The following is a 27,275-nucleotide window of genomic DNA, read 5'->3' as shown; positions in this document are numbered from 1 at the left end:
ATGCCTGCGCCATCGCACGCGTATGTCGAATACCGCGACGGCGGCAAAGCGAACGTCAGCATCGACATGGTAGAGAACTATTCTCCGAAAGATGTGGATGATCTTGCGAAGGTCAAGATCGTGTTTTGGCGGTCCTGTTTGGAGGGCCGAGAGGCAGAAGAGGGTCACTACCTCGGTGACATCGTAGTGTTGAGAGGTAAGCCACGATCGCAGACCTGCGTATTTTACCTCTTACTTTCTTATGTCACCCTTTCATCACGATTGTGTTTATCGCTTCGCGCCAGTCGGCGAGTATGACGGCAGGGCGAGTGCACCACCATATCAGCGAGTGAATCACATACCTGAGCACCGCAAGGGACGGATCACAGTAGGATGTGAGCTTAGGGAGTGCGGTCCCATTTGCACCATTTATATTTGTTTCGTTTTTTTTGAGGAAAATGTAGGGTTTATTACAGCTTGTGTATGTAAAAGCTTTTGGGAAGGAAGAAGCAGCGGGGGGAGGGTGGGGGTTGAACATCCGCTCCCGCTAACACATGTACACTATCCGGGCCGCCTCGACCATGCAGTTTGTCAGAGCGCTGGACGTTATTTGCTCCAGAACATATGAAATGAAATTTTACTTCCATATAATACCTCTACAAGCTTGACTTTACAAAATGACCACATTTCCTATATCATGCCCCTTGATGTTAATTCCGAGACATTCAAAACACGTCCATCAGATACTCAGCCAGTTTCAGGTAGTACTAGTGGTTGCCATACTGGAAAAAGTTTGTGAGCATGTCATAGAAACAGCAGTTCTATTTCTCCTGCATTGCATAATACTTGAAATGTCACTACAACGTTTATGCATGATGAACAGAATATTCATGTGAAATAAACAGTCAGTTTGCATGGCCTGTGTGGCTTGGTTATCTTTTAATCAGGCTCATTCTGATTCCATAAGGGGCCCAGCACACATAATAATCGAATAATATCATGTAGCCCCTGCACTTAAGTTGTTTCTTGGAGTATTGTACCTCATGACAGTATGTAAGCTAGGTTGGTGCAAATGCTAAGCATATTCATACCCTGAGTGTGAAATAATATAAATGACAATAATCACTTTCATTTTGTGTAGTTATTATTTATTGACCAGGAGTAATTATGATAAGCATCTCTTCCTATTAATTATTTTACTCTAGGTCCTTGAAGGTCTTTGAATAGAACAGTGCCTTGTGTTCAACAGTAGCAATGACAGAGTCAGCCGGAATTATGGACACAGACAAAAGCGCAGAATTATACAAGCTAATATCTTGCCGTGCTGACTCGGCATCTTTACTGAAGGGAAATATGGACAAGAGCATCTGAGAAAAACCAAGCATACAAAGTTGCAGCCACTATAGCTTTAGCTAGTCTCAATGATGTAAAATTTTAAGCCACTCCAATGTACAACAGAAACACTAGTGTATTAATTTTACATCCACGCCTGCAGGACGCATCACAGAAAAAGCAGCACTGACACAGAAAAAATTTCGATCAGGTTAAAAAAGTATTTTATTAAATGAGTGTAGACATCAAATTAGGGCCTCATGTTTTCTTTGTTTAGGGATGTTTAGGCCATTAGTATAAATAGGTCGCTACATGGCACTCATCTATGAGTACTAAAGAAATGAAAAGTTCTGTCATGCTGTTTCAGCTTTAACAGCACATCGTAATTAGGCTTAATAAGCGGTATAAACTGAAGGTTGTACAGGCCTATGCACCTACATGTAGTTATGATGACCAAGCAGTTGAACGCTTCTATGAAGATGTAGAATCGGCAATGCGAAAAGTGAAAACGCAGTATACTGTACTGATGGGCGACTTCAATGCCAAGGTAGGCAAAAAACAGGCAGGAGACAAGGCAGCAGGGGACTATGGCATTGGTTCTAGGAATAGCAGGGGGGAGTTACTAGTTGAGTTTCCAGAGCGCAATAACTTACGAATCATGAATACCTTCTTCGGCAAACGGAAGAACCGGAAATGGACATGGAAAAGTCCTAACGGAGCGACTAAAAATGAAATCGACTTCATAATGTGTTCAACCCCCGCCATTATGCAAGATGTAGAGGTAATCGGGAAAGTGCGATGCAGTGACCACAGGATGGTGAGGTCCCGAATTGGCCTAAATCTGAAGAAGGAACGCAACAGATTAGTAAGAAAGAAACCCATCAACGAATTAGCGGTGAGGGGGAGGGCGGAAGAGTCCAGGATCTCGCTACAGAATAGGTATTCAGCTCTAACTGAGGATGGCGACATTACCCTAGAGGCAAGGAACAATAATTTCAGAGATATCATTACTGAGTGCGCGGTAGAAGTAGGCGGTAGGATAGCTAGAGAGGATACCGGTAAGCTGTCTAAGGAGACGAAAGATTTGATTAAGAAACGCCAGAGTATGAAAGCTTCCAATCCAAAAGACCAGATCGAATTGGCCGAGATATCAAAGCTAATCAATAAGCGCAAGGTGGCCGATATAAGGAAGTATAACATGAAGAAAATTGAGCATGCTGTAAAGAACGGGGGAAGCCTTAAATCGATAAAGAAGAAATTGGGCATAGGCAAAAACCAGATGTATGCGATAAGGGACAAGGCGGGTAACGTCATCACTAATATGGAAAAGATAGTCAAAGTAGCCGCGGAGTTCTATACAGATCTCTACAGTAGCCAAAGTAATCAGGACCGTAATGAGATTGGCGGTAGGGAAAAACAGTCAGACGTTCCACTAGTGACGAAGGACGAGGTCAAGAAAGCACTATAAACTATGAAAAGGGGGAAATCAGCTGGAGAGGATCAGATAACTACAGATTTGCTGAAGGACGGGGGGATATCGTGCTAGAAAAACTGGCCACCCTGTATACGCAGTGCCTGGTGTCATCGACGGTACCGGAACCTTGGAAGAATGCAAACATTATCTTCATTCACAAGAAAGGAAACTCTAAGGACCTTAAAAATTACAGACCAATCAGCTTACTGTCTGTTACGTATAAGGTATTACTAAGGTAATCGCTAATAGAATCAGGACAACCTTAGATTGCAATCAAGCAAAGGATCAAACAGGGTTTCGGAAAGGGTACTCTTCTATCGATCATATCCATACCATCAATCAGGTGATAGAAAAATGCTCGGAATATAACCAGCCCTTATACATAGCATTCATTGATTATGAAAAAGCCTTTGACTCAGTTGAAACCTCGGCGGTGATGCAGGCATTGCGAAATCAGGGGGTAGACGAGCCGTACGTGAAAGTGCTGGAAGATATATATATAGTGGCTGCACAGCAATCATAGTTCTGCATAAAGAAAGTAACAAAATTCCCATAAAGAAAGGTGTTAAGAAGGAGACACAATCTCCCCAGTACTATTCACAGCTTGTTTAGAGGAAGTATTCAGAGACTTGGAATGGGAACAGTTAGGGATAAGGGTAGACGGAGAATACCTCAGTAATCTGCGATTTGCTGATGACATTGCCTTGCTAAGCAACTCGGGGGATGAACTGCAAATAATGATTGATGACCTAGACAGGAAAAGTAGAAAGGTAGGCTTGAAAATCAATATGCAGAAGACTAAGATAATGTTCAACAGCCTCGGGAAGGAACAGCAGTTTACATTAGGTATCAAAATACTGGAAGTAGTTGGCAAATATGTCTACTTAGGACAAGTAGTAACCGCAGATCCGGACCATGAAAAGGAAATAACAAGAATAATAAGATTGGGATGGAGCGCATTTGGCAAGCACTCGCAGATTATGACTAGCAGCTTACCGGTATCGCTCAAGAGGAAAGTATACAACAGTTGCATCTTGCCTGTACTCACCTATGAGGCTGAAACGTGGAGGCTAACCAAGACAGTTCTACTTAAGTTGTGGACAACCCAGAGGGCTATGGAACGAAAAATGGTAGGGGTAACATTAGGAGATAGAAAGCGTGCAGAGTGGGTCAGAGAAATAACTCAAGTTACCGACATTCTAGTAGACATTAAGAAGAAATGGACATGGGCAGGACATGTAGTGCGAAGAGAGGATAACCGATGGTCGCTGAGGGTAACAAACTGGATTCCAAGGGAAGGAAAGCGTAGCAGGAGGCGGCAGAAAGTTAGGTGGGCGGAGGAGATTAAGAAGTTCGCAGAGGTCAAGTGGATGCAGCTAGCACAGAACCGAGTTAAGTAGAGAAATATGGGAGAGGCCTTCGCCCTGCAGTGGGTATAATCAGGCTGATGATGATGATGATGATGATGACTGTAGCATCAAAGGTCACGACAGCTTATATTAGGCACAGAATAGCCGCAATATATTCAATGCTTCATTTGTTGCCTTCAAACTCTTGAAGCAAGCTTGTTTCAACGTTGCAGTGAATTAAAAGATGAAGTGATCAATCACACTTCCTTCGTGCCTTTGCAACCTATACTGACTTCTGACATTCCAGCCATTGTTCACTTGTAGAAACTGAAATGGCAGGAGAGAATAAATGCAATTATATATTATTTAGCTGTTGCACGTGAATACCACTATGGCGAGCTATGTCGCCTTACGCATCTTTATACAGAAGAAAACTTGGGATAAATATCTGATCGCATTGCTCCTTTAAGTTTGGGACACTTCCAATAAAAGGAAATATGCTACAGGAGGCTGAATCTAGATGGTGGTTTAGAGCACAAGGACTAAATGCAATAACCTGAACTTTTAAACTGGAAAAAATAGAAAGAAAAATAGCACCAAGCTAAAGCAAACACAAGCACAACCACAAAGATATTCAAGGCACTTTTGCTAAACAATAAAAGAAGTTAGCATGTAATTAGACAAGTGTAAAAGCGGTGGCAGTTAACTATTAGCATTTTTCTTTTTTTATGTAAACACAGCGTCTGGTCAAAATTGCTTCTTGAGCTGTTGAAAGCAGCTAGGAAATTATCCATTTTTGTGGTAAGGACTTCATGCCAGACAGCTGGATTGTATTGCATTATATTCTAGTACACTGTAATTGCATCAAAGTTGAGGAGCTATTCCAATCGCTAGAAGTCGCGGCCAATAGCCGCCAGATTAGTTGGCCTTTAGTACTAAGCACGCATGGCACTTTCTACATAGAAGCAGTGAAGTGGCACAGAGCACAGTCCCTTTGATAGATATATTTGAAATGGCGAGAGACCCCCCCGCCCCATACTTCGCTCCAGGGAAATAAAAGCAAGTAAGAAAAAATGCCCTATCCGCGCCGACTATGGTAAAGCGGACTTCTTCTGAAGGACGCCGATTGTAATTCGAGGCAAACATAAACAATAATAATGAGCTTATCTTGCGGCTCTGCTACTGTACCGCGGATCCTGCTTAAGGATGGGTAGAAAAAAGTGTGAATGCAGCCTGCAGTCTAAGAGAAAGTTCGCGCGAATCCCTCACTGTCCCAGATCACTCGTTGAACTCATCTTAGATTTTTTGTTTTATTCGAGAAGTTTGCCATCAGGTATAGTGATGATGATGATGATAGTGAAAAGGGAGTGGGGTACAGTGACTAAATACCGCGCATTTTTATGCCACTGATTCACCTCAGTGAATGGATAACGAAGCTGATGACATCACCGCCAATTTTTGAGCGCGTAGGGAAAGAACACTGTCGAAAAAACTTATCATTGATGTTCTCGATGTAGTATCCAAATACTTCGCGGAGTGCTGAGACTGGACAGTACAACGCGCACAAGCTTGCAGCCACCGCGATGGAAGGAACATGTAGAAAAAAAAAACGCCTGAAGGGTCGCAAAAACACTGCGGCCACCGCGGCAGCGCTGGTGGTAGCGCGCCAAGGTAGATTGGTCTCGCTGGCGGCGCGTCCATGGGAGCGGCCAATGACGATGTCCATGGGAGATAACCTGGCAGGTGTTGCTAAAGTTTATAGTATGATACAAATTAAAAAAAAAGAAAAATCTGCAGTTGCAACTATGGGCCGTGGTACGCGACCCGTGTACTTATCCGCTGAACAGTAAACGAAGTCAGTTTATGAAATTTGAGCGTACCAAAGAAGGCAAATCCATCGAAGTAGCTAAGCTTGTAATCTGGTCAGATGCTAAGCTTTTTATTTAGGTAACCAGAAGAGCTTTACCAGCGGCCTACTTTCAGTCACGGAGAAATTGTGTGTGGTGCTTGTTGCGCGCAAGTTGTGTCCCCTTAATTATGGTTCTGGTTTCAAATTGTGGCCATTTTCAGATTGACCTGTAAATGCCTCTGCATGTATAAAATAAACGCAATATGCTATAGCTGACGGCTTGGCAAAACTTGCTGTTGAAAATGTAAGCATGCCAGGGACTTTGTAATATCATTTCCTCTCATAAATCACAAATTACGCACACGCACGCACGCACGCACGGACACATGACCATCCACTAATAATTTTGGCTTAAACCTGTTATGATAACTTATGGTGTGCTGCCGAGGTGCACCCTGTGGTACCTGTGTTCTCTGGCATGGCAGCATTAATGGCTGCCTTCTGCAGCTCCCCTTGCAGATCCTCATTCACGTACATGCACTTTGCCAAAAGTTAAATCACTAATTCCTTGATGCGCTCCTCTTTTGTCTCACTGATACCCATTAGCAAACAGTCGTAAGCTACATATAATGTGAAAGACCAGCCGACATAGATATAAAGCCACCCCATATTTTAGCGAAGTTGTATATATGAGTATGCCTGCATGGAGTAGCATGTCTTATTGAGGATCTGAGGGCCCCTGAGGGTTTGATTCTCAACTCACACTCCTATTTCAAAAGAAAAAACCTAGTTGATAGCACCTGCCAACTCGACAATGCGATACACCCCACAACTTGCAAAATCAGTGCCCGGCCATGCCACCTGCCGGCTACTACTTTGTGGAGGCATGCTCGTGATTTTTCGCTCACGATGCCAGTGAGACAACAATGATAACGCTGTATTTTCTGCAAAACTGGGTCCTCAGCGCTATCATGTCAAAACAGGGATGTGAATCAGCCTTTGCCACCTCTACTGCTTATAGTCTATGAACCATAGAAACTAGCAGAGACTTCAAGATGTGTTGACAGTTGTACAGCTTTTTTTCTTTTATAGAATAATGGTTCATATTTGTTTTACTCGCCTATAAAGAGGCGCTGAGCATTTCTTTCACCTTGTAGAGAACCGTGCTATAATTCGGCTATAAGTGTAGACGTAACATTGTCACTTGTAATCACTAGGCAATGACAGCAGGGCACTGTCAAATAGCAGAATCTTCCTATTGCAGGGTTTGCTAGTCGTAGCGATGCTTACTTAGTACACTGTGCGGCTACTCAAGCACGGCCACGTGGCTACTACGGAAAGCCATGCCTGCTTACCTAGATCCCTTTGATGTAATTAACTGCAGCTTTACCCTGCCTACTTCATCCCAGTTAGCATAGTTACAAAGTAGCCAGCCGCCTAAGACATGTTGTTGACCCAGTTTTCAATCTGAGCTGGGACATGTTTGTCAGCTATTAAGTTCGCGTGAGAACTGTAACATTCCTTTATAGCTGAGTGCTGTGCTTGGGTGGATGTTAGGGATTATTTGTGGCCTTATTTCTCCTCTGCTTTCCCTTGTTGGATTGATTGCCTTGAAGACATTGGTTTAGACAGCATCCTGATTTTCTCTTGTTACATCCTAGGTAGGAAAAAAGAAAAAAAGACCCAATTTCCGGATGGATTATTGAACTGTAAACAATAATTTTCTAGTGCGAGGGCTGAACTGGTTATCATGGTCAGCAGAATGGCTCTTGTTTTCAGGCATAAAATTTTTATCTGGAGGAGTTTCAGCTAGAATCTTATCCCTTTACAGCTGGAAGTTCAGCTGTAAATGTGTACTTTTCTGAATCTTCATTTTATTTGGGATTAGTTGCGGTAAAAGTCACTAATTTGAGAGGTTGTCAATATAATTATGCATTATCATTTCAGTCAACAAGGCAGATATCATTTGCCGAATGGCAAAGCGCCGTAAGGCTGTGCCATCTATTATTATTGAATCGGCAACCATCGCAGATGGATCCAGAAAAGAACCGTCTAAGGTGAGGACTGGTACTGCTTAACCCGTGCAAGGGGCTACTCATATGGATATCGGTAATGCTTTGCTTGCGTTAATGGTGTGTCTGTTCTCTTTCATTTCGGCTGGTCAGGAACAACCAAGGAGAGAAAAAAAAGAAAAATGAAGGCTGCCAAAAAACAAGCAAATGAAGAAAATTTTTGCGAAAAGGTGCCACAGTCAAGAATCATCTGAAAGTGACGATGAAATTGTGCCTAAAAGGCTCCTGAGAGTGGCTGAAAAAGCTATTGCGTACCTTGAAAAGCAATTAGATGAGTCGGAAAAGGCTCGAAAAGAAGAAAAACAAAGAAATCATAGGCTGCAGGAGCTGGTCAACGAAAGATTTGGCCAGGTTCCTTCTATATTTGCCTCTTTTGTGCACTTAATAGTGGTACATTAAAGCTATAGGTGCACACAGTACTCTCTAAAAACTCAAAATTCTTGAGACTTGAATCTCTGACCTTACAGTATTCTCTGGTGCAAGCAACGCATTTAACAGTTGCAGGCATTGTAACTAGCAGTTTTATTTTTTGTGCATTTTCTGTTTGTAATGGCCGTGTTTTTCACTATTTAAAGTAGTGAAGTAAGAACTGCTGGGAACATGTTTATCAATTATATGATCCATGCCAAGTTTTCATCTTTATGATGGAAGTTTTTTCCTGTATATCACTGGGCGAATGATAGTGCATGGATTTTTTGGAAGAAAATCATTGGTCTGCTTTTTGTAGGCGCAGTGGAGGCAGCCATTTCAGAACTCGCACAAGCCAGACAGCCTTCAGAGGTAAGAAATCTATTTCATGTAAATAAGGATAGAAACCAAGTTTCGGCTGCATTTTTTTAAACGATATACATGACATAAAAAAACACAAGGTATTCACCTGTAACTGCTAATTAATGTAGAAATGGACTTCTCTCAGTTGTTCTTGCTTTAATTTCAACTGCCAAGCCATGGCTATGACATCAAAGCTCAGTAAATATAATCCCTTTTCTTGAGTTCATCAGCCCACATAGACCTATATCATTGTTGTAAAGATGTAGTTTCATCTTGTCAGAGTGTTTTCTTGATTATAGTAGCAGTATGTGGTACTGTGTGACCATGCACATATATTTCTTTTAATGTGGTGGCTTTAGCATTAAAAGTTGATTATTGTGCTGACCATTCAGCATTGTGAGTGAGAAATCACGGGCATGCCTGTGGCAGGTGATAGCTGGCAGGTGACATGGTCACATAATGATTGGTCGGCAGGCTGTGCAACATCAGAAATCCATATTTCGTGACAGAAGCTGCCAACACAGGGTTTTTGTTTCAAATGAGGAAGTGATATGGTAATCTAAGGTTACAGAACTGTTGACAGTGAATAAGGCAAGCAACTGTTGGGCTACACAGCACATCTGTGTGGTTTAGTTAATGCGGAACTTCATAGATATATATATTTGCTGGTCCTTCGCACAACTGGGTAGCTTATAGCAATGAATAGTATGTGCAATGTCTAGAATAGAATGTCTATGTTTTACATTAAGAGTAGGCTTGATGGCATGCTCTCTCAATGTTTCTACTCTGGTGCTACTTTGATCGCATATGTTTCCTTGTCTATTATTAAATGACATGAGGTTTCAGGTCGGCATCTTTGCCTTTAAGGACCAAGATCGTCAGTAGCTTGCTGACGTTCTAGCTCAGCTTCCTCTACACGCTCACACTTGCTTCCATTCCTAACGTTCATACCTCGTCATTCAACTTAAGAGCTCTCCCTGGTCATCGAGCAACACCGTGCACCATGTCAAGACACATCCTCAAAGCCACCACACTACTCCATGCATCTGGTACAATTCTAAAGTTGTTGCACTGGTACTAGCTATAGGCCATCGCACATAAATTCAGCTACATTCACACACGAGAATATTTGTCTGCACTATGCTGGTTTCATTCACTTACCGATCAGTTAGCCATCCACACACCCATCCACTCCCAATCAACCAACCAGCCCCACATGTATCATATACACTCCATACGAAGTGTCTATCATTGTTCTGGAATCTCCTTCGACTTGACCTTGACGTGCAGTTTTAGTATGATGCAGGCGCTATCTGCCTTGCTGAAATCTGTAGCTTCAGTGGCTAGCACACACATGAAGGTGCCGTCAAATGTTGTTGCTTGAAGGAACTTGACTCATCCTAGAAAGCTTCCTCCCAAACCAGGTTATGGCGATGGAATGAGCCTGGTATGCTTCATGTAAAATTCTGGATCAAACTTACCCTTATCCCTATTCTCCAAGAGTTAGCACAGATAAATATGTTGACAGAATTAATTGAACAACGAGAGGCAACAAGTCATACGAAGCGAAAGCATGTTATGTCCATAGCATCCTTGTACAACAAAGTGGCAGTTCAAACACCACCAATGGCTGACCCCCCTCCATGGGAATTCACGACTATTACGACAAACAACACCACTCTGCTTCGTCGCAAAGAAAAGCTAGCATCTCGACCTCTGGTTGATGCACTTCCAGGTACCTTCATTGCATATATGTACACATCAATTATGAAAAATGACGGTAGAACAGCAGGTACTAGGCCAACACACAGTGAACTAAAGTTACATAAAGAATGTTTCAGAATACCCAGACAAGCTTGTGATGGAACTCTATGCAATCCGCGATGCTATGGAGGCCATAAATTAAATAGACTCCATAACAGAAGCCTACATCTATACAGACTTCTTAGCCACCATAAAACAACTGAAGAAAGTGACAAAGACGCTATCTGTAACCCAAGAAATCCACGCACTCAATAAAAAAACAAAGATACGCATCCAGATACACTGGGCAGAACACGATGCTGACAATGTTCCAAACACTAATGCGCCCCTCACCAGGCTCCCTTTTGATGCCCGCTCCGCTGTTTCCATCTTAGCATCCTCTTTAAGGAAAAGTACATGTGTCCTCATTCCTCCGTGTACATTCCCCCTTCCTCATAACTTAACAAGAGTAGAGGAGGTTTCCCTTAGAAGGATAAGAGCTGGGGCGGCCCTTACCCGTCGGTCACATGCTGATGGGAATCTCAAGAAGACATCGGACCAACCAAATGGCCGAAGTGTTCTACAACAGCTGCAGAAGTGGATGTTCGCCACCTGCTGTGGACTTGTGCAGTGACAAGGGCATCAAGGACAGATTCTGCACGAAGTGGGACTAACCACAAGGGAAGAGGACTTCTCTAAATGCCTCACCGACAATGACAAGAGTGGAAGCCTGCTGCGGTTCCTTACCGAAAATAATATTAGATGAGTTCCTATAATATGCCTTATGGCAAGATTGCGTAAAAAAAATTACGCTCTGTCCTTAAGGATAGCACGCGACAGCTTTAATGGCTCCCATTAGCTTGCTGCTCTAGCGGATCCCATTTTGCATACGTTATGTTTGGTACTCGGTCATTCAGCAGTCTTAATTTTGCTACTGTTACCCACTCATACATATTGTCACGGGTTCTATCGTTACCCGGACGGCAGTCCAGAAGGACAGGGTCAAAGGACGGAGTTGGGGAGCTGAGGCAAAGGAGGCAGAGAGCAGGCACTTGACCAGGCAAAAGCAGCGGTGGCCCAGAACCACGCGCACTCCGCACGAACTTCTTCCCTCTCCAGAACTGACATGGTTAGCACGGGTTACAATATTAGCATATGGTCATAACTCATGCCATTATGTGAACGGCCACCAGACAAATATACAAATTCCCTGATTACCTAAGCCATATGAATGGTCCTTGTGTGGCCAAAAGAGAGTGTGTCTAACTCAGAATACCAAAATCCTCTAAGGCTGGATTCCATTCTCAGTATCCCCTCTCAAACGGTAGAGCTCGAGTTGCCAACGCCTGGCAATTTGGCCCATGTCAAGAGGTCTCGTGGTGTCGGACCACCCACCTGATGACCAGTCAGTGCCCAGCCATGTCACTTGCCAACTACCGAGTTATGTCCATGACATTTGTCTCATAATTCCAATGCTAGATTTTTGTGCAGAATGGGATCCTTAACACTATCACATTAATAGAGGGACAAATTAAAGGAATAGAGAGTAAGCAAGTAGCAAAGTGCATGCAGGTGAATGAGAACAAGGGGAGTGGTAGATGTAAGCCAGCAATGATATCACTCCCTTAAAGGTAAAGTGTCTCCCACTTTTTTTTACATGTACAGTGTTCTGCAAATTTATCGAACCCCCATTTGAAAAATTCTCCCGCCTCAACCGGAGGCTCATTTGCGCTGAAACTGCGCACAAAGCTTGTGGGTTGTTGTCCCCTTTTTTACGAGGTAAGTTTGATCATGGTGCTTGCTTGGTTTGACCGCACATGATGAGAAACCAGAACAGCCTGCGACAATACTGAGGAGAAAAAAACGCCAGCGCAGTTTTTCTAGCAAAAGGCAGCTGTGGCGTCATCTGGCGTGGCTGAAAGAAAGCGCTGCGGTTCAAAAGCTTCGAGGCAAGCAAGGCAAATCCTTGTAATGGTGCGAGATGGCGCCACTGCTGCCCTTCGGCAAAAAATTTACGTTTGCGTCATTTACTCCTGAGTATCGTCGCAGGCTGTTCTGGTTTCTCATCATGGGCGGCCAAACCAAGTAAGCACCATGGTCAAACTTGACTCGTAAAGAGAACAACATCGCACAAGCTTTCTGTGCAGTTTCAGTGCAAATGAGCCGCCACTTGAGGCGGGAAAACTTTTCAAACGGGGGTTTGATACAGTTGCAGAACACTGCATAAGGAACCACTATGAGGCCTAATTTCGTGTAAAGATTCACTTCCATCTCTGCTCTTAACTGCTCTTGACAAGACATCTGAGTGGTGCACGAAGATTGGCCTAGCGCTCTCAGTTGAAAAGACAAACTTTATATCTATTACAAACTGATGGGGTAGATGTAGGCTTTTACAAGCACCATTACAGCTGTCATTGAACAGGCATCTGCTCACTACCACTTCGCCGATGCGAGACCTTGGCGTCGAACTGGACAGTTCTGGTTCAGCAGTGCCATGGGTTCGACCTTAACGACAGAATGCCGCTAGTACCCTGCACCTGTTTCGGCGCATTGCCCAGAAAACAGATGACGCTCGCAGCAACATGGTTTGAACGTTAGTGCGTTCTGTATTACAGGCTTGGCTTGTCTATCAAGCCCAATTTCAATGTCTCACATTAAGAGATTGGGACCACTTGGAAGCAGTTAATAGAGAGGCAATGCGCGCCATCACTCGCCTCCCTCGCCTGACATCCATTCCCACTCTCCAAGCGGAGGCCCAGCTGAACACCACTGATGAGCTCGTTGTGCAGCGTCGTGCAGCGCGCTACCTGAAGCGTCAAGCTATTCCTGCAGTGTCTGCATTAGCACATTATTTTGATTTGTCTTATACGCTGCTTAAAGCAACGCCTTCGAAACCTCCATGGAAGTGACCACAGATGACAAACAACCGTCCACTACGAGGAAAGGGCCGAGATCAACATTCGGTGGAAGAAGCAGAGCCCGATTATTGCACAGACACCACAGGGGCGCTTCAAACTGTAAACGCAAGTACTGACTATGAGATTTTACATACTACCCTCATTTGTCCAATGTTTCCTGAAATACACCAGATATGTTCATATAGAACAGAAGCAACGTACCTTCTTGTTGCCATTCGTGACGGTTTGTCTACATTAAAAGAAAGCCTATATGCTGCACCGCCGACCATTTTGATCTTACAGAATCCACCCAAGCAGTGCGAGCCTTACAGAGTATATCTAATACCTTTGACATCATCAACAATATTTGCAATATTGTGCAAACATTTCCTTACCCTGTGCATGGGGTGTGGGCTCCCCACACTACGCACTGTCTCACAGAAACTGATCATGCGTCCTGTTCCCAGAGGGTGACATATTCTCTGCCTATGTAAAAGCTGTCCGCAGGAGATGCCGTAATGCCTGCGAAAGAGTTTCTTTGCCGCTACACAGGTGCTTTAATTCCACCGGGTGGATCAAATCTTCCCGGTGGTTTAACTCGCCGTGAGGAGGTGGCGCTGAGAAGAATCCACGTGGGTGCTGAGTTAACGCCTGCTGTCAAATCTTCATTGAAAATTCAATACTGTTGATAGGAATTAATGATCTGAATCATTTGACCTTCTGCTACAATTTGTTGATCTTGTCTTCCCACTGCAATAGAGCATAGTCTGTCATTGCCGTTTCTCTTTCTGTGCTTGTCTGATATATCAGATAAAACTCATACTAATAAACAGCTCACTTATAGCACCTGAGTGCAGCTATAAAAACAAAAGCTTGAAAAGCATGTATATTTCAATGAAAGCCTGACAGTATTGTAAAAATTGGAACCCCCCACAGTGATATTGCCATGTAGATTACACAGCAAGATGGAAACTAGAGCAGACCTGGTCATTATTGCGTCTAAAAAAGTGGAATTTACAAGGCAATAGAGCGAGTGTGGCAGAGTAAGGGAGGTAGCTTTTGTGTGTGTTCCATTTGTTGAATGTCCTGTTTTCCTTTTGTTTTGCTTGTATGAAATGGATGTTATTTATCTATTTTCCACAGTTGTCAATTGTTGCATTTGTGCTTTCTGTGCACCTAAGAGATGTTATTTTTCGGTTTCCATTCACATTTATTACTCCTCTCGTGCTTATTTCTGCACACGACTGTAATGAATACAGGCTGAATGCAGTATCGACTGCAATAATCAATCCATAGTTGGAGAAGCAGAAAAGAGGAGGGCACTGGCGAGAGCCACGCAGAATGCTGTTCTAGGAGGGGACTGGCAAGGAGATAAAAAGAAAAAAGACTCCTGATTTAGTGTCATTTAGACAAATGCGAATTAGTTGCACTAGCTATTCGGTTGTCACTTTGGTTTGCACATACTCTTTGCACATACAGCTGTATCATGCCGTGTGAAGGATGACGCGACATAAGCCCCACTTCATCTTAGCAGTACGAGCGTGCCTTCATTGCCTAGGAATAGCGTGTTCGAATCAGGATTCAAGTGTGTTTTGTACCCAGCTCAGAGGTGCTGCCCAAGTTGACAGCTCCTGCCAAAGGCCTGATGGCTTGCTTCAGAGTTTTGGGTTGCATATATACTCATTAGCATACATTCAATCTACCAGGTGAGCGCCAGCCAGCATAGGTATAACGCCTTGTTTTAACCAAACTGTATGGACGTGCCAGCATGGCCTAGCTAGGTTTAGCATGTCTGACTGGATCCAATGATCCTGATGGGATTAATACCTTTCACAATGGTGCTGCCCAAGTTGGCAGTCCTGCTGCAGACATACAGGCAGACATAATGAACTTGGTGAAGAAGCAACACTAAAAGAGAATACAAGTTTTTTCTTGTCCCAAGATTGACCAACTGTTTGTTTCCTTGCTTGAAGTAAGCGAACAACCAGAAAGATTTATGTGCCAGTATGTGATCACTTGTTATCAGTTATTCAACTACACTGCTCCCAACTACAAACCTACATGATGTACAATGGAAAATTATCGAGATATAGATTGTGTTTATGATTATCATTTTTAAACTCTTCTAGCCTTTTACAATTGTTTTTTTTTAATGCAGCAGTAGCATTCATAAAAATCTGATGCTGACACTGTGAAAGAAAAATTGCACTGGCAGGCAGTAGCTGGCAGCTGGCATGGCTGAGCTCTAACTGGCTGCAGGGTTGCCTAACATTGCGATTCGCAGGAGCTGCTAGCTTGAGCCTCTTCTTTCACGTGAGAGGGTGATGTCAGAATCAGCCTGCCAGGACCTTGCATTCATGTTACCCCTAGGCCATGCAGGTAAATTCATGTGGCTTGGTTGCAACAGATTTATATGCGTAATGGTAGCTGCATCATACCCTTGAAAACAGCTTAAGTGTCATAGAACAGACATTTGAGCTAGTTGGTACATCTTTGAAAACTTTACTAGCGCTGTGACAGGGGACAATGAAGCGCTTATCCTTCTCTTCTTTGTTGCCTGTTGCAGCGCTGGTAAAATTTTTGAAGCTTAAGTGCCCCGCATAATGTTTTACCTCTATGCAGTAGGCCCTGGCACAAACTGTAGTCCTTTTGGCTTGCCGGCAAATGTGTGCAAGTGGTTTTTGTGGAAGCTGAATTGTCTAAAATAGTACTATCTGTGAAACACTATCCTTTAACTAATTTATGTTTTACTTTTTATTCATCAGTCTCCAGCATGGGCTTCAATATCAGAAGGGCAGCAGCTAGCAGCTGCTGCAGAGGAGCCCCATTTACCAGTGCTGAATGAGGTACCAAGTTACTCTACATTGCTATTCATGACTTGATCTTGCAAATTATGTTTTACTGTTTTTTTTTACTTGTCAGCTTATGTGTTGTCAGGACTAGCTGTTTGTGCTGCATGCAGAAAGGCAGCAGCAAGAAAATAGAACACTAGTCTAGCAGTGCTAGTACCGAACAAGACTGATTTACTCTGTATACAGTAATTTGTGACTTGTAGTCTTACTAAGCCATTTCAGAGTTGTGTATGTACCTGGGCTTCTTTATTCTACTTGAAAGAACTGTATATAACCAGCTCATTATAGTTTTCCAAATTCGCTGTTTTGAATCAACTTTGATGGCATATCACTTCATGTTTGTAGGCATGCCTTCCAGTTTGATCTTTGCGTTATGTCGCTCTCTCAGCTTTACACTGCTGCTGTATTTTGGTACTGTACTAGAGTGAGTATTGAAAGGTAGGCCACATGGTGTCACACAGCTTTTTCTTTTGTGTATGTTAGCTTTCCTACATACGAAACAGACCCTTTTCATTGTAGTTCACTTGCATCCCAAATATCTGCAAGTTAGACACTGCACTTTACTGAAGTAAATGCCCTTTTTACTTTTCTTATGTCCTTATGAAGTTCTAAGCATCACTAATTTGCTGACATGCTTTCTTCAGGATGAAAATGTAGACCTTGGACTTCCCCAGCTGCAGGTTGAAATTCGTACCGCAGATTCTAGACAGCAGCCTGCTCCCAACTCGACAGAGACTGCAGCCCGATTCATGCAGCCTGGCCCATCAAATGGAGTAAGATAGTTGTTGATTGATTCTTTTCATTCATTTCTACTCACAATAGATGTTTTCTATTGGAGGGGGCAAAACAAAAATCTTTTTTCTTAAGACATGTTGATTACTGAATTGCACATTAAAGGATTGAGAATTCATACCAAATATTGCTACAGAGTTTCGTTGTTTCGGATGAGGTATTGTACATAAATATGATCGAATATTTAGGGGAATCCCCCAAGGTGAAGTAGATTTCTAATAAGGGAATCATTACTCGTTGTCATCCACCCGAGCACACAGTTACAGCTACAAAGGAAAGCTATACAGCTTTCACAGAAACTTCCTAGTTAAAGGAAAATTCATCCTGATCCGGGGATCGAGCATGGCACCACCTCCTTCCAGGGCAGCTGCTTTACCACTTGAGCTAACCAGGACGGTCAGTAGGGCAGATGATAGGGTGAGAGCGAATTGCAATAACTCCATTGATCAATATAACTAATGTGTATGTTTATGGCTGTGCTTTGGGGCATGCCAATGAGTAATTATTCCCTTATTGTATATAAGTATGTATGGATCATCCCACTTGTATGGCTCTGTGACTGCTAGTCCTTTCAGCTGATTTTCCTGTATGACTGTTTACTGTCTGGTACAGTTCTTGGGTTCATTCACCATTACAGCAGCCTTTGTTTCTCAATGTTTGGCGTTCGCTCATCCTGAGAAGGGTTCAGTCCAGCTTCTGCTTGTTTGGGTATTTGCACTGACAATTCGTTTTCCACATTTGGCAGCAGCACCAGATAATTTATATTCCTTATTAATTTGTCAATGCGTTTCCGATGTGTACCATATAGGATGTTATCAGTATGTGTTGAAATGCCCAACCATCATACAGTCTCACTCTTGCTCATGACTTGAAAATTCTTTGGTTCCCCCTTGATTCAACTGAAGAAAAGAGCTCAAGCCCATCCCCGATGCAGATGTTGGCTTCTGCAGTTTTGTCACAGTATGATGCAACTCTCACTTTCATGCTTTAAACTTCGAGCTCCTGCTGATTCAGTCCTCTTGGTACTCTTTCTGGGATTTGAAGATAAACATTTCTGCAACGATATCACCATGTGCACACTGGTATAACAGTGATCTCTGCCTCTGTGTTAACTTTCATTTTGTCTAATAATTTGTATAAATCCACTGCAGCCTCATACCTGTTCTGTCAGATGAAATAACACTTAGAAATATAATTCTCATTTTTGACAATCTCAGGGACTGCTTTGTACACTCAGTTATAGTGTCTACTCTTTTGCTGAATTTGTTGCATTTGGCTTTTTCTGTCTGGTACCATCCTTTGCTGCGTTATGCAAGATGTAGGAAACACAGGCTTTGGTTCGAGCATGCTTCCCTTTTTTTCCTTAAGAAACAGCTGGCTGGCACATTTTGGCAACTCTTCACCTTTTCTTTGCCATAGCCATGTAATGCTCCAGCTTGTTTCTTTACACGGGCAATTCCCGAGTGGCATACCATGACTTTATTTGTGTTCCCATGTTCCCGTTGTTCCTATTTGAATTTTGTCCCATGTAGCATCGTCTTCAGGACAATGTTTATTGTGCCAACATCCAGGGCATTGCCTCATCTCTTGGTATGGGCACTAGGAGCATAGGTTGCAGCCTACACCACAAATACTGCATACCAGAGTGTGAACTATGTATTCTAATGTTTTACACTTCGTTTTAGAGAAGACATGACAACTAAATTAAGTAAATGTCAAATCCATTTCCAGCATCGGATGCCCACTGTACAAGCATTGTGTTCAGGTTGCAAGCGGAGGGCCTAAAAATGGTTTAACAAATGAGACCTGCAGCCTTACTAAAAAGTGTCATAGTTCTTTAATGCTTCAATAGTCAATAATGCATCACCTAAATAACAGGCTAAAAATAACATTTAGCAACGTATGTGAATTTAAAAGCCAGTGACACTATAGATATTGTGGAGACTTGAACAATTCATATGGTAGTGATTATACCTATGGTAAACTTGTACAGGCCCTACGTTGTAATGAATGAAGTATTCTTGTGGTCCAGGTCATCCACAGCAGTCTGATAGTAAATGGAGTAGATATGCACTGTAGACACAGTAGAGTGTATTGTCTATTTAGGAAAGAGTTAAGATCAAGAAGCACTGCCTACCAACTTTCTTTTTGTTGAAGACTGCTGGTGGTGCTAGTGAACTTGAGTAGGGCTCCAACAGTATTATAAAAAAAAACAGCGCGAACAAACGGGGACGACAGGAAGAAACCACAGGAACAAGCGCTTGTTCGCGCTGTTTTTTTTTTTTTGATAATGCATCACCAATTTGCCCGCTTAACTATACTGTGCTCAACAGTATGTTTGGATGCGTTAGGTTTGCATCTCATGGCCATCATTTCTACACTGGAGCGGTTTTTTTCTGTCGCTGAATTGGAGTTGCGTCACTTTGTGTTTATGCAATGGGTGACAACTGTTGTGTGGCCTAGGGACCAGTTCTGAAAGAAAAGGGAAAGTTCTAAATGACAGCAAAGTTGTGATATTGGGTGGGTGACAAGTAGTGACTCATCGTATGAACGAGCGATAGAAGAGGAATTGCAGGCAGAAGGGGATGATGTTGTGGCCAATTTGTGAGGTGGCATTTGCAGGAAAGTGCCAGTGACATGCTTTGAGGAAGTCGGTTTACATAGCTGTTAAAGTCTAAAACGTGCCAGGGTTGGGGTTCTAAAATAATGGTGATGATATGCAGAATAACCGGCTTTTAGCAACCTACCAATTCTTGAGTTAGATACAGTAATGTGTTTATGCAAAAGTTTATTGGCTTTTCTTTATAGCTTCCTTTTACTAGACAATGTGACAATGTGCCTTGTTTTTATAAGAAAGTGTTATTGCTAATTTCAGAAACCTGCTGCGGTAATTTCGGATGCTCCACTGTTCACTGTGGTGGATGGCAAGGTAATTAATCCACTTTATTCAATTTGAGGGCAGTCTATCCTCGTCATTACTTTTCACGGCTGCAATGCATTTGAATAAAACTGTTTCACAATAATCGAGTGAATTCTTTCTTACAGGTCCACATCGGGAGTGGATGTATGCTGTTGGCGGAGAGATGGACCTGGGTAAATGCTTCTCGAAGTGATAGTATGTTTGCCAGAGAGCTTCTCCGCTGCCTGTGGCCAATCGAAGTACTAAAAAATAGGAGTGTGACTGGCAAAGCCTGCATGCGAAAAATCAGGCTTGGAGCTGGAGCCAAGCCGCCACTCACGCCTGAAAAGTTTGATGCCGTTCGGAGTAAGTGTGCATGTTTGCTGTGATGTTCTCATTAGACTTGCAAAAAAAAATAAATAACAGCTTAGTTTTTCTAAGCGTGACTATAAGTCCAGAAGTAAAATTTAGCACTTGTCTAGCTAAGTTTTGCTTCATTTAGCTTTGCCCTGACTTTTCATGTAAGCTAAATATCTAATTGTTGCTTTAGACTGTTGTTAGGATGGAGGGCTAACAAAGATCTTTAGTTCATTTTGTCAGACAAGATAAAGACAACAATATCAAAAACGCAGCTTGAAAGACTAGCAACTTAGCACATGAAGAAATTGGCAAATATAGTGTCACGGTGGAGTAATGTAGCGACCAGCGAAGCTGATCACTTGGCCTCGACTTGGGTTTCAAACCCATTGACAGGGAGGCTTTTTTTCTAGCAGTTGCTTAAAGAACACCACGCTCTGATGAAATCCAAGAATGTGGGCAGTATTACTTCTACGTTAAAAAAAAATTTAACTATGCACCTTAACCTATCAAGCTGCTTAATTTATTAGTGCATGTCTATTCAGGCCAGTGCTGTTTATAACAATAGTTTACACTGTTGTGATGTAACAGATGGTGCTTGCATGTCATGGACTGTGTAATTATAAATAGGAAGTGCAGATTGGCCAGGTTTTATGCTATTTTTAGACCTAGACTGAATTCTTCCTTAACTGAAACCAGAATATAATTTTAATGTCATTTTCAAAAACCATTAATCATGATGCGATGTGGATTTAATAGTTCGTTTGAACGTCTAGCGCTGCCAGTAATTCGGGCAGAGCAGGGTCGAATTGCCAGCCGCAGGGCACAGCTTCAGCACGAGAGATGGGCGCCGGAGCCAAGCGATGGTGATGGCGATGCCGCAGCATTTTCCGTTCTTTGTCTTCTTTACATTTCCCCCACGTGAAGAAGTCGCCATCCTGGCGACTCAGGGAGAAGAGACGACCAGAGGGTTGTAATATGGCTTGAGGCGGCTAACGTGGACAATCTCGCGGCCGCGACGGCGGTGGTCGGAAGAAGGGGTGACTGGCTCGATGACGTAGTTCACAGGGGATGTGCGTTCCAAGACGCGATAAGGTCCGTGGTATTTGGTGTCTAGTTTGTTGGTGGCAGGAACGCATAGCCAAACGAAGATGTCGGCCTGGAACGTGGGAGCAGGAGTATCGGTATCATGCTGATCTTTGCGATAGCCTTGAGTGTTGGAGGTAAACGTGCGAGCTAGCTGACGGCATTCCTCGGCCTTCTGTACAATGTCTGACAAAGCACTGTACTCAGAGGCATCTGGATGGTATGGCAAAATTGTGTCCAGAGTACATGATGGTTCACGGCCGTATAAGAGGAAGAAGGGCGAAAAACCAGTTGTTGCTTGGGTGGCAGTGTTGTACGCGAACGTTACGAATGGCAGTACTTGGTCCCAGTTCGAGCTTCCAGATTCAGATGTAACATACATTGCGAGCATGTCCCCAAGCGTACGGTTGAAGCGCTCCGTGAGGCCATTTGTTTGCGGGTGGTACGCAGTTGTAGCTCGATGTATCGATTTACAAGACGACAGGAGCTCTTGGACTACTTCGGAAAGAAAGACACGACCTCTATCACTCAGTAGCTCGCGGGGGGCGCCGTGTCGAAGAATGAAGTGGTGCAGAAGAAAATGGGCTACCTCTCGAGCTGTCGCCGCGGGAAGTGCAGCAGTCTCGGCGTAACGGGTCAGGTGGTCGACGGCGACGATGACCCATCGATTACCAGCGGCACTGCATGGTAGCGGACCATAGAGGTCGATTCCCACGCGATCAAACGGGCGAGCTGGACACGGTAAAGGCTGAAGAGGGCCAGCAGGGTGGCGAGAAATCTTGCGTTGTTGACAGGCGGTACAAGAGCGAATGTAGCGACGTACGAAATTGTACATTCCCCGCCAGTAGTACCTTTGACGAATTCGATCATATGTTTTGAGGACGCCGGCATGAGCGCTTTGCGGGTCACTATGATGGTGGGCACAAACCTCGGAGCGGAGGTGGCGCGGAATGACAAGAAGCCACGTTCCGCCGTCTGAGTTGTAGTTCCTTCGGTAGAGAAGGCCTTCCCGAATGGCGAAATGGGAGGCCTGTCGGCGGAGTGCCCGAGGATGCGTAGCCGCGGAAGTAGTGCCAAGGATATCTAGCAGGTTAGAAACCCAAGGATCTTGTCGTTGCTCGAAAGGCATATCGTCAATGGTGAGTGCTGACAAGAGTGTTTGAGGAGGGGACGATGAGTTAGGCGAGCACACCGGTGACCGAGAAAGAGCGTCGGCGTCAGAGTGCTTGCGGCCAGAGCGGTACACTACACGGATGTCGTATTCCTGAAGCCTGAGAGCCCAGCGCCCGAGACGGCCAGACGGATCCTTGAGAGACGCGAGCCAGCAGAGAGCGTGATGATCTGTAACTACCTCGAAGGAGTGGCCGTATAAGTAAGGGCGGAACTTCGATACAGCCCACACGATTGCTAAGCACTCCTTTTCGGTAACGGAGTAGTTGGACTCGGCTTTGGTGAGAGCACGGCTGGCGTAGGCGACAACGTATTCGGAGAAGCCAGGCTTGCGCTGGGCGAGGACGGCGCCGAGGCCGACACCACTGGCATCGGTGTGAAGTTCTGTAGGTGCAGTAGGGTCGTAATAGCGAAGGATTGGCGGTGACGTTAGAACATTGCGCAGTGTCGCGAATGCATCATCGCAGGCTGGCGACCAAGAGGCGAGGTTAGGGGTGCCTTTCAAGAGCTGTGTAAGGGGGGCTATGATGGTTGCGAAATTCCGAACAAAACGACGAAAGTACGAGCAGAGGCCCACGAAGCTTCGCAGTTGTTTCAAAGTGGTCGGTTTCGGAAAGTCAGCGACGGCGCGCAGCTTCTCAGGATCAGGCAGAACTCCATCTTTACACACAACATGTCCGAGTATTGTGAGCTGGCGGGCACCAAAGCGGCACTTTTTGAGGTTCAGTTGAAGACCGGCGCGGGTTAGGCAGGTGAAGACCTGGCGAAGTCGAGTCAGGTGGGTCGGGAAGTCGGTTGAAAAGACGACGATATCATCAAGGTAGCATAAACAGATGTTCCATTTCAGGCCGCGCAGTACAGTGTCCATCATTCTTTCAAATGTGGCTGGGGCGTTACAGAGTCCGAATGGCATAACATTAAATTCGTATAGTCCGTCTGGAGTAATAAAGGCGGTCTTAGGACGATCCGCCTCTGCCATGGGCACCTGCCAATACCCGGAGCGTAAATCGAGTGAGGAAAAGAATTCTGCGCCTTGCAAGCAGTCTAGGGCATCGTCGATTCGTGGGAGGGGGTACACATCACGACGAGTGATTTTGTTGAGACGGCGATAATCAACACAAAATCGTATGGAGCCATCCTTCTTTTTAACTAGGACCACAGGAGACGACCATGGGCTACAGGATTCTCTAATTATTCCGCGTTGGAGCATGTCATCGACTTGTTGGGCAATAACACGGCGCTCAGTCGGCGACACACGATACGGCCGCTGATGGAGAGGTGGATGAGCGCCAGTGTCGATGAGGTGGGAAATGGTCGTCGTGCGGCCCAAGGAAGATTGCGGGATGTCGAAGGAGGAGCGGAATTGGTGTAGAAGGTCAAGAAGTTGCTCGCGGTGGCGCGGCTCTAGAGCGCTGTCCACAGAATGGTCAAAAAGGTCCCGCTGTAGCGGATCGGAAGCCACACGAGTTGGGGTCAAGGCGTCAACTTGGCAAACAGGGAATGACACATCATCAAAGGCGAACAGAAGGTCCACGGGCTCGATGCGGCCAAGGCACTCCCCTTCGATCAACATAGCGGGAGACGCAAGAGGATTGGCTACCAGAAGTGTGCTAGCGCCGTTGTTCATGTCAAGGACGGCAAACGGCAGCGGTAAGTGGCGGCGGCGGCAGACAACGTTAGAGGGCACAAAGAGGACTGTCGCGGCGGTGGTAAAAGAGGCAGTGAGGGGAACCAGAACAGCGCTTCCGGGTGGGATGGTTGTGTCATGAGCTACGAGGAGTTTGGTCGCAAAACGAGGACACGGCTCGTGGAACAGGGCATCAGACGGTGCATCACTCGATTCAATGAGCTCTACTTGAGGACTGGCGCAGTCAATGATAGCATGATGCTGGGACAGGAAATCCCAGCCGAGAATGACGTCATGAGAACATGTGGGGAGAACGACGAATTCGATGATGTACAAGGCTGCAGCAATGACGACGCGAGCAGTGCAGATAGCTGTCGGCTGTATACTGTGAGCGGATGCGGTACGAAGCGATAGTCCCTCGAGAGGCGTAGTCACTTTTCGGAGGGAGCGGCAGAGTTTTTGGCTGATAACTGATACAGCGGCACCGGTGTCGACGAGCGCAAGAGTATGAACACCTTCAACGATGACAGCAGTAACATTCGCGGGATTAAGACGAGGACTTTGAAATTCTGTCGAATACGCAGTTCGTGCCTCGCGAACTGCGGCGGTTAGTTTTCCGGCTGAGTAGCGGGTCGTCGGCGCATTGGCGAAATGGAGCGGCGACGTGGTGATGGCGAACGACGAGGCAGGAAGTCCGGAGGGTCAGGGGATGCTGTTGGAGGACCCGATGGGACGGGGAATTGGGGGGCCAAATAAGGTGGCGCAGGCCGCGCAGCAAAGGCCATATTTATTCGGCGCCGGCAGTAGCGTGTAGTGTGCCCAGGGATGCCGCAGTGGTAGCAAATAGGCCTGTTGTCTGCAGTGCGCCATGGAGATGGTGTCTGACGCAAGGGGGGAGCAAACGCTGTTGGTGCCGAACGCATAGGGGGCGAAGCATAGGCATATGCTGGCTCAGGAGGTGGACTTGAAGTAACTTTGGCATATGAGCGACGCAATACCTGGGGAGGAGCCGGCGCGAATGCTGGAGCATAGCTCAGTGGCGCAACGCCGGACGATGAAATTGTGGGCGTGGGGAACGGCATTGAGGGTGCGACCGGAGGTGATTGAGGAACAGAATTAGGGAGGACTTCAGATACATGCTGTTGGATTGCACGGCGAAGCTCCGGAACAAGGCCAGTTGGTGACGACTCCTTAACATATGGCTGCAGGGACAGTTGTCGTGCGACCTCCTGACGTACAAAAGCCTTGATGTTTTCAGAGAGGCTAGATGACTCCCTCTCCGCGGCTAGTCCAGCAAGTGATGCTTGAGGCTGGCGAATCAAAACACGCTCCTTGCGGAGTTCGTCGTAGCTTTGACATAGGTCGTAGATTTCCTTGACCGTCGTGGGGCCTTTGGCGACGAGCATGTTGAAAGCGCCGTCATCAATTCCTATGAGGACATGACGTATCTTAACGGCCTCGGTCATGGTCGGGTCAACGCGACGACACATATCAACAATGTCCTCAATGTAACTGGTGAACGTTTCACCGGGTAGCTGCAGTCGCGACCGAAGACGCTGTTCCGCGCGGAGTTTTCGGACGGCGGGGCGGCCAAAGACATCAGAAAATTTCGTCTTGAAACTCGCCCAGGTAGTAAAGTCCGACTCGTGGTTTCTAAACCACAGATTAGCGACGTCGCTCAAGTAAAAGATGACATTGGTGAGCTTACGGTTGTCGTCCCAGTTATTGTGACGGCTGACCCGTTCGTAAGTGGTCAGCCAATCGTCGACGTCGTCATCGCTGCTTCCACTGAAGGTAGCGGGGTCCCGTTGACGAATCGCACCTGTGCAGGTGACGGGCGGAGGTAGGTGCAATGAAGTCGGCTCCGTCATTGGTGTAGTCAACGTTCTGCTGCGAAGTTCCAGGGCGAGATGGGTACAGGGAACCTCAGATTGACCTCCACCAAGTGCGATGTGGATTTAATAGTTCGTTTGAACGTCTAGCGCTGCCAGTAATTCGGGCAGAGCAGGGTCGAATTGCCAGCCGCAGGGCACAGCTTCAGCACGAGAGATGGGCGCCGGAGCCAAGCGATGGTGATGGCGATGCCGCAGCATTTTCCGTTCTTTGTCTTCTTTACAATGAACTTTGTAGCTTAATGACTCATGGTTTTTACTGTGAGCAGTGAAAATGTACTGCATGCATAATCTATATTTGCATGTGTGAGCTTTATAGACTTGAAATAGCATCATTATTATTATGACCAATTTTATATGATAGCTTTAATAGCAGCCCTTTTATCATTTTAGAAACCATGCAAATATTGATAAGTTTGGATCATAGGCAATGGCACAGTCTGCATCTACAGGTTTTAAATTGAATGACTTTTAGTCTCCCTTTTGAGGCTTATATGCTCAATTGCTACTCCTGCTTCTTCACGAGAACTTTTAATGGGGTGTGCATGTCTAATTGCTTCCTTAAGTGAAGCTACATATGCAGTTTGCCTTTTGGGACTAACATGTTCAACTGCTATCAGTTGCATGTGAGGCTTGTGTAATATTGACTTTATTCTTTTGCCTTTGCCCTCTTTGTGCAGGTGGTTATGGGGACTATGTTTCACGGACCACCCACCCAAAAGCAACGCAGGTCGAACGGCTGAAAGCTCTAAACAAGCATGTCGCGACACTGCTTCGCGACATAGCTGGCCCATGAATGTCTTGCTGCGCTAGATGATGACAGCTATAATCTGTGTTCATGATGGCTATATAAAGATGGAATAAAATATTATTTTGAAACAGGTTCTTTTAATACTTCTGCTTGAAGTTAACAAGCACAACTCTATGTAGTTCTGGTGCAGCTGCAAATAATGTCATATTCATCTCATAATTCAGGCTTAGTTGCCATGGCAGACACTGATTTGATTTCGGCAATGTAGCTGGCTTGCCTGGTGTAACATCCCTGAGTTATAGATTATGAGAGGCAGCATAATAAAGAGCTCGAGATAACCTGCAAGCAAGTGGAATTTTTAATTTGTACTGACATCACACAGC

At 44.9% G+C, this 27,275-nt stretch overlaps 1 protein-coding gene across 1 annotated transcript; it reads left to right on the top strand.

Moving 5' to 3' along the window:
• Nucleotides 1–26,937, top strand: LOC146172575 (uncharacterized). Its single transcript, XM_084585809.1, has 7 exons — nucleotides 1–196; nucleotides 7,931–8,050; nucleotides 8,240–8,406; nucleotides 16,963–17,091; nucleotides 19,986–20,039; nucleotides 20,156–20,375; nucleotides 26,822–26,937. The coding sequence occupies exons 1-7, from the start codon at nucleotides 1–3 to the stop codon at nucleotides 26,935–26,937; spliced, it is 1,002 nt and encodes a 333-aa protein (XP_084441935.1).
• Nucleotides 26,938–27,275: the final 338 nt, after the last annotated feature.

Source organism: Amblyomma maculatum, unplaced genomic scaffold, assembly GCF_055883805.1.
Source record: "Amblyomma maculatum isolate TAMU_Amacu unplaced genomic scaffold, ASM5588380v1 scaffold_13, whole genome shotgun sequence".
In the NCBI taxonomy this organism is placed as follows: Eukaryota; Metazoa; Arthropoda; class Arachnida; order Ixodida; family Ixodidae; genus Amblyomma; species Amblyomma maculatum.
Note: the sequence above shows the minus strand (reverse complement) of the source record. Positions and strands in the feature narration are given on the sequence as shown.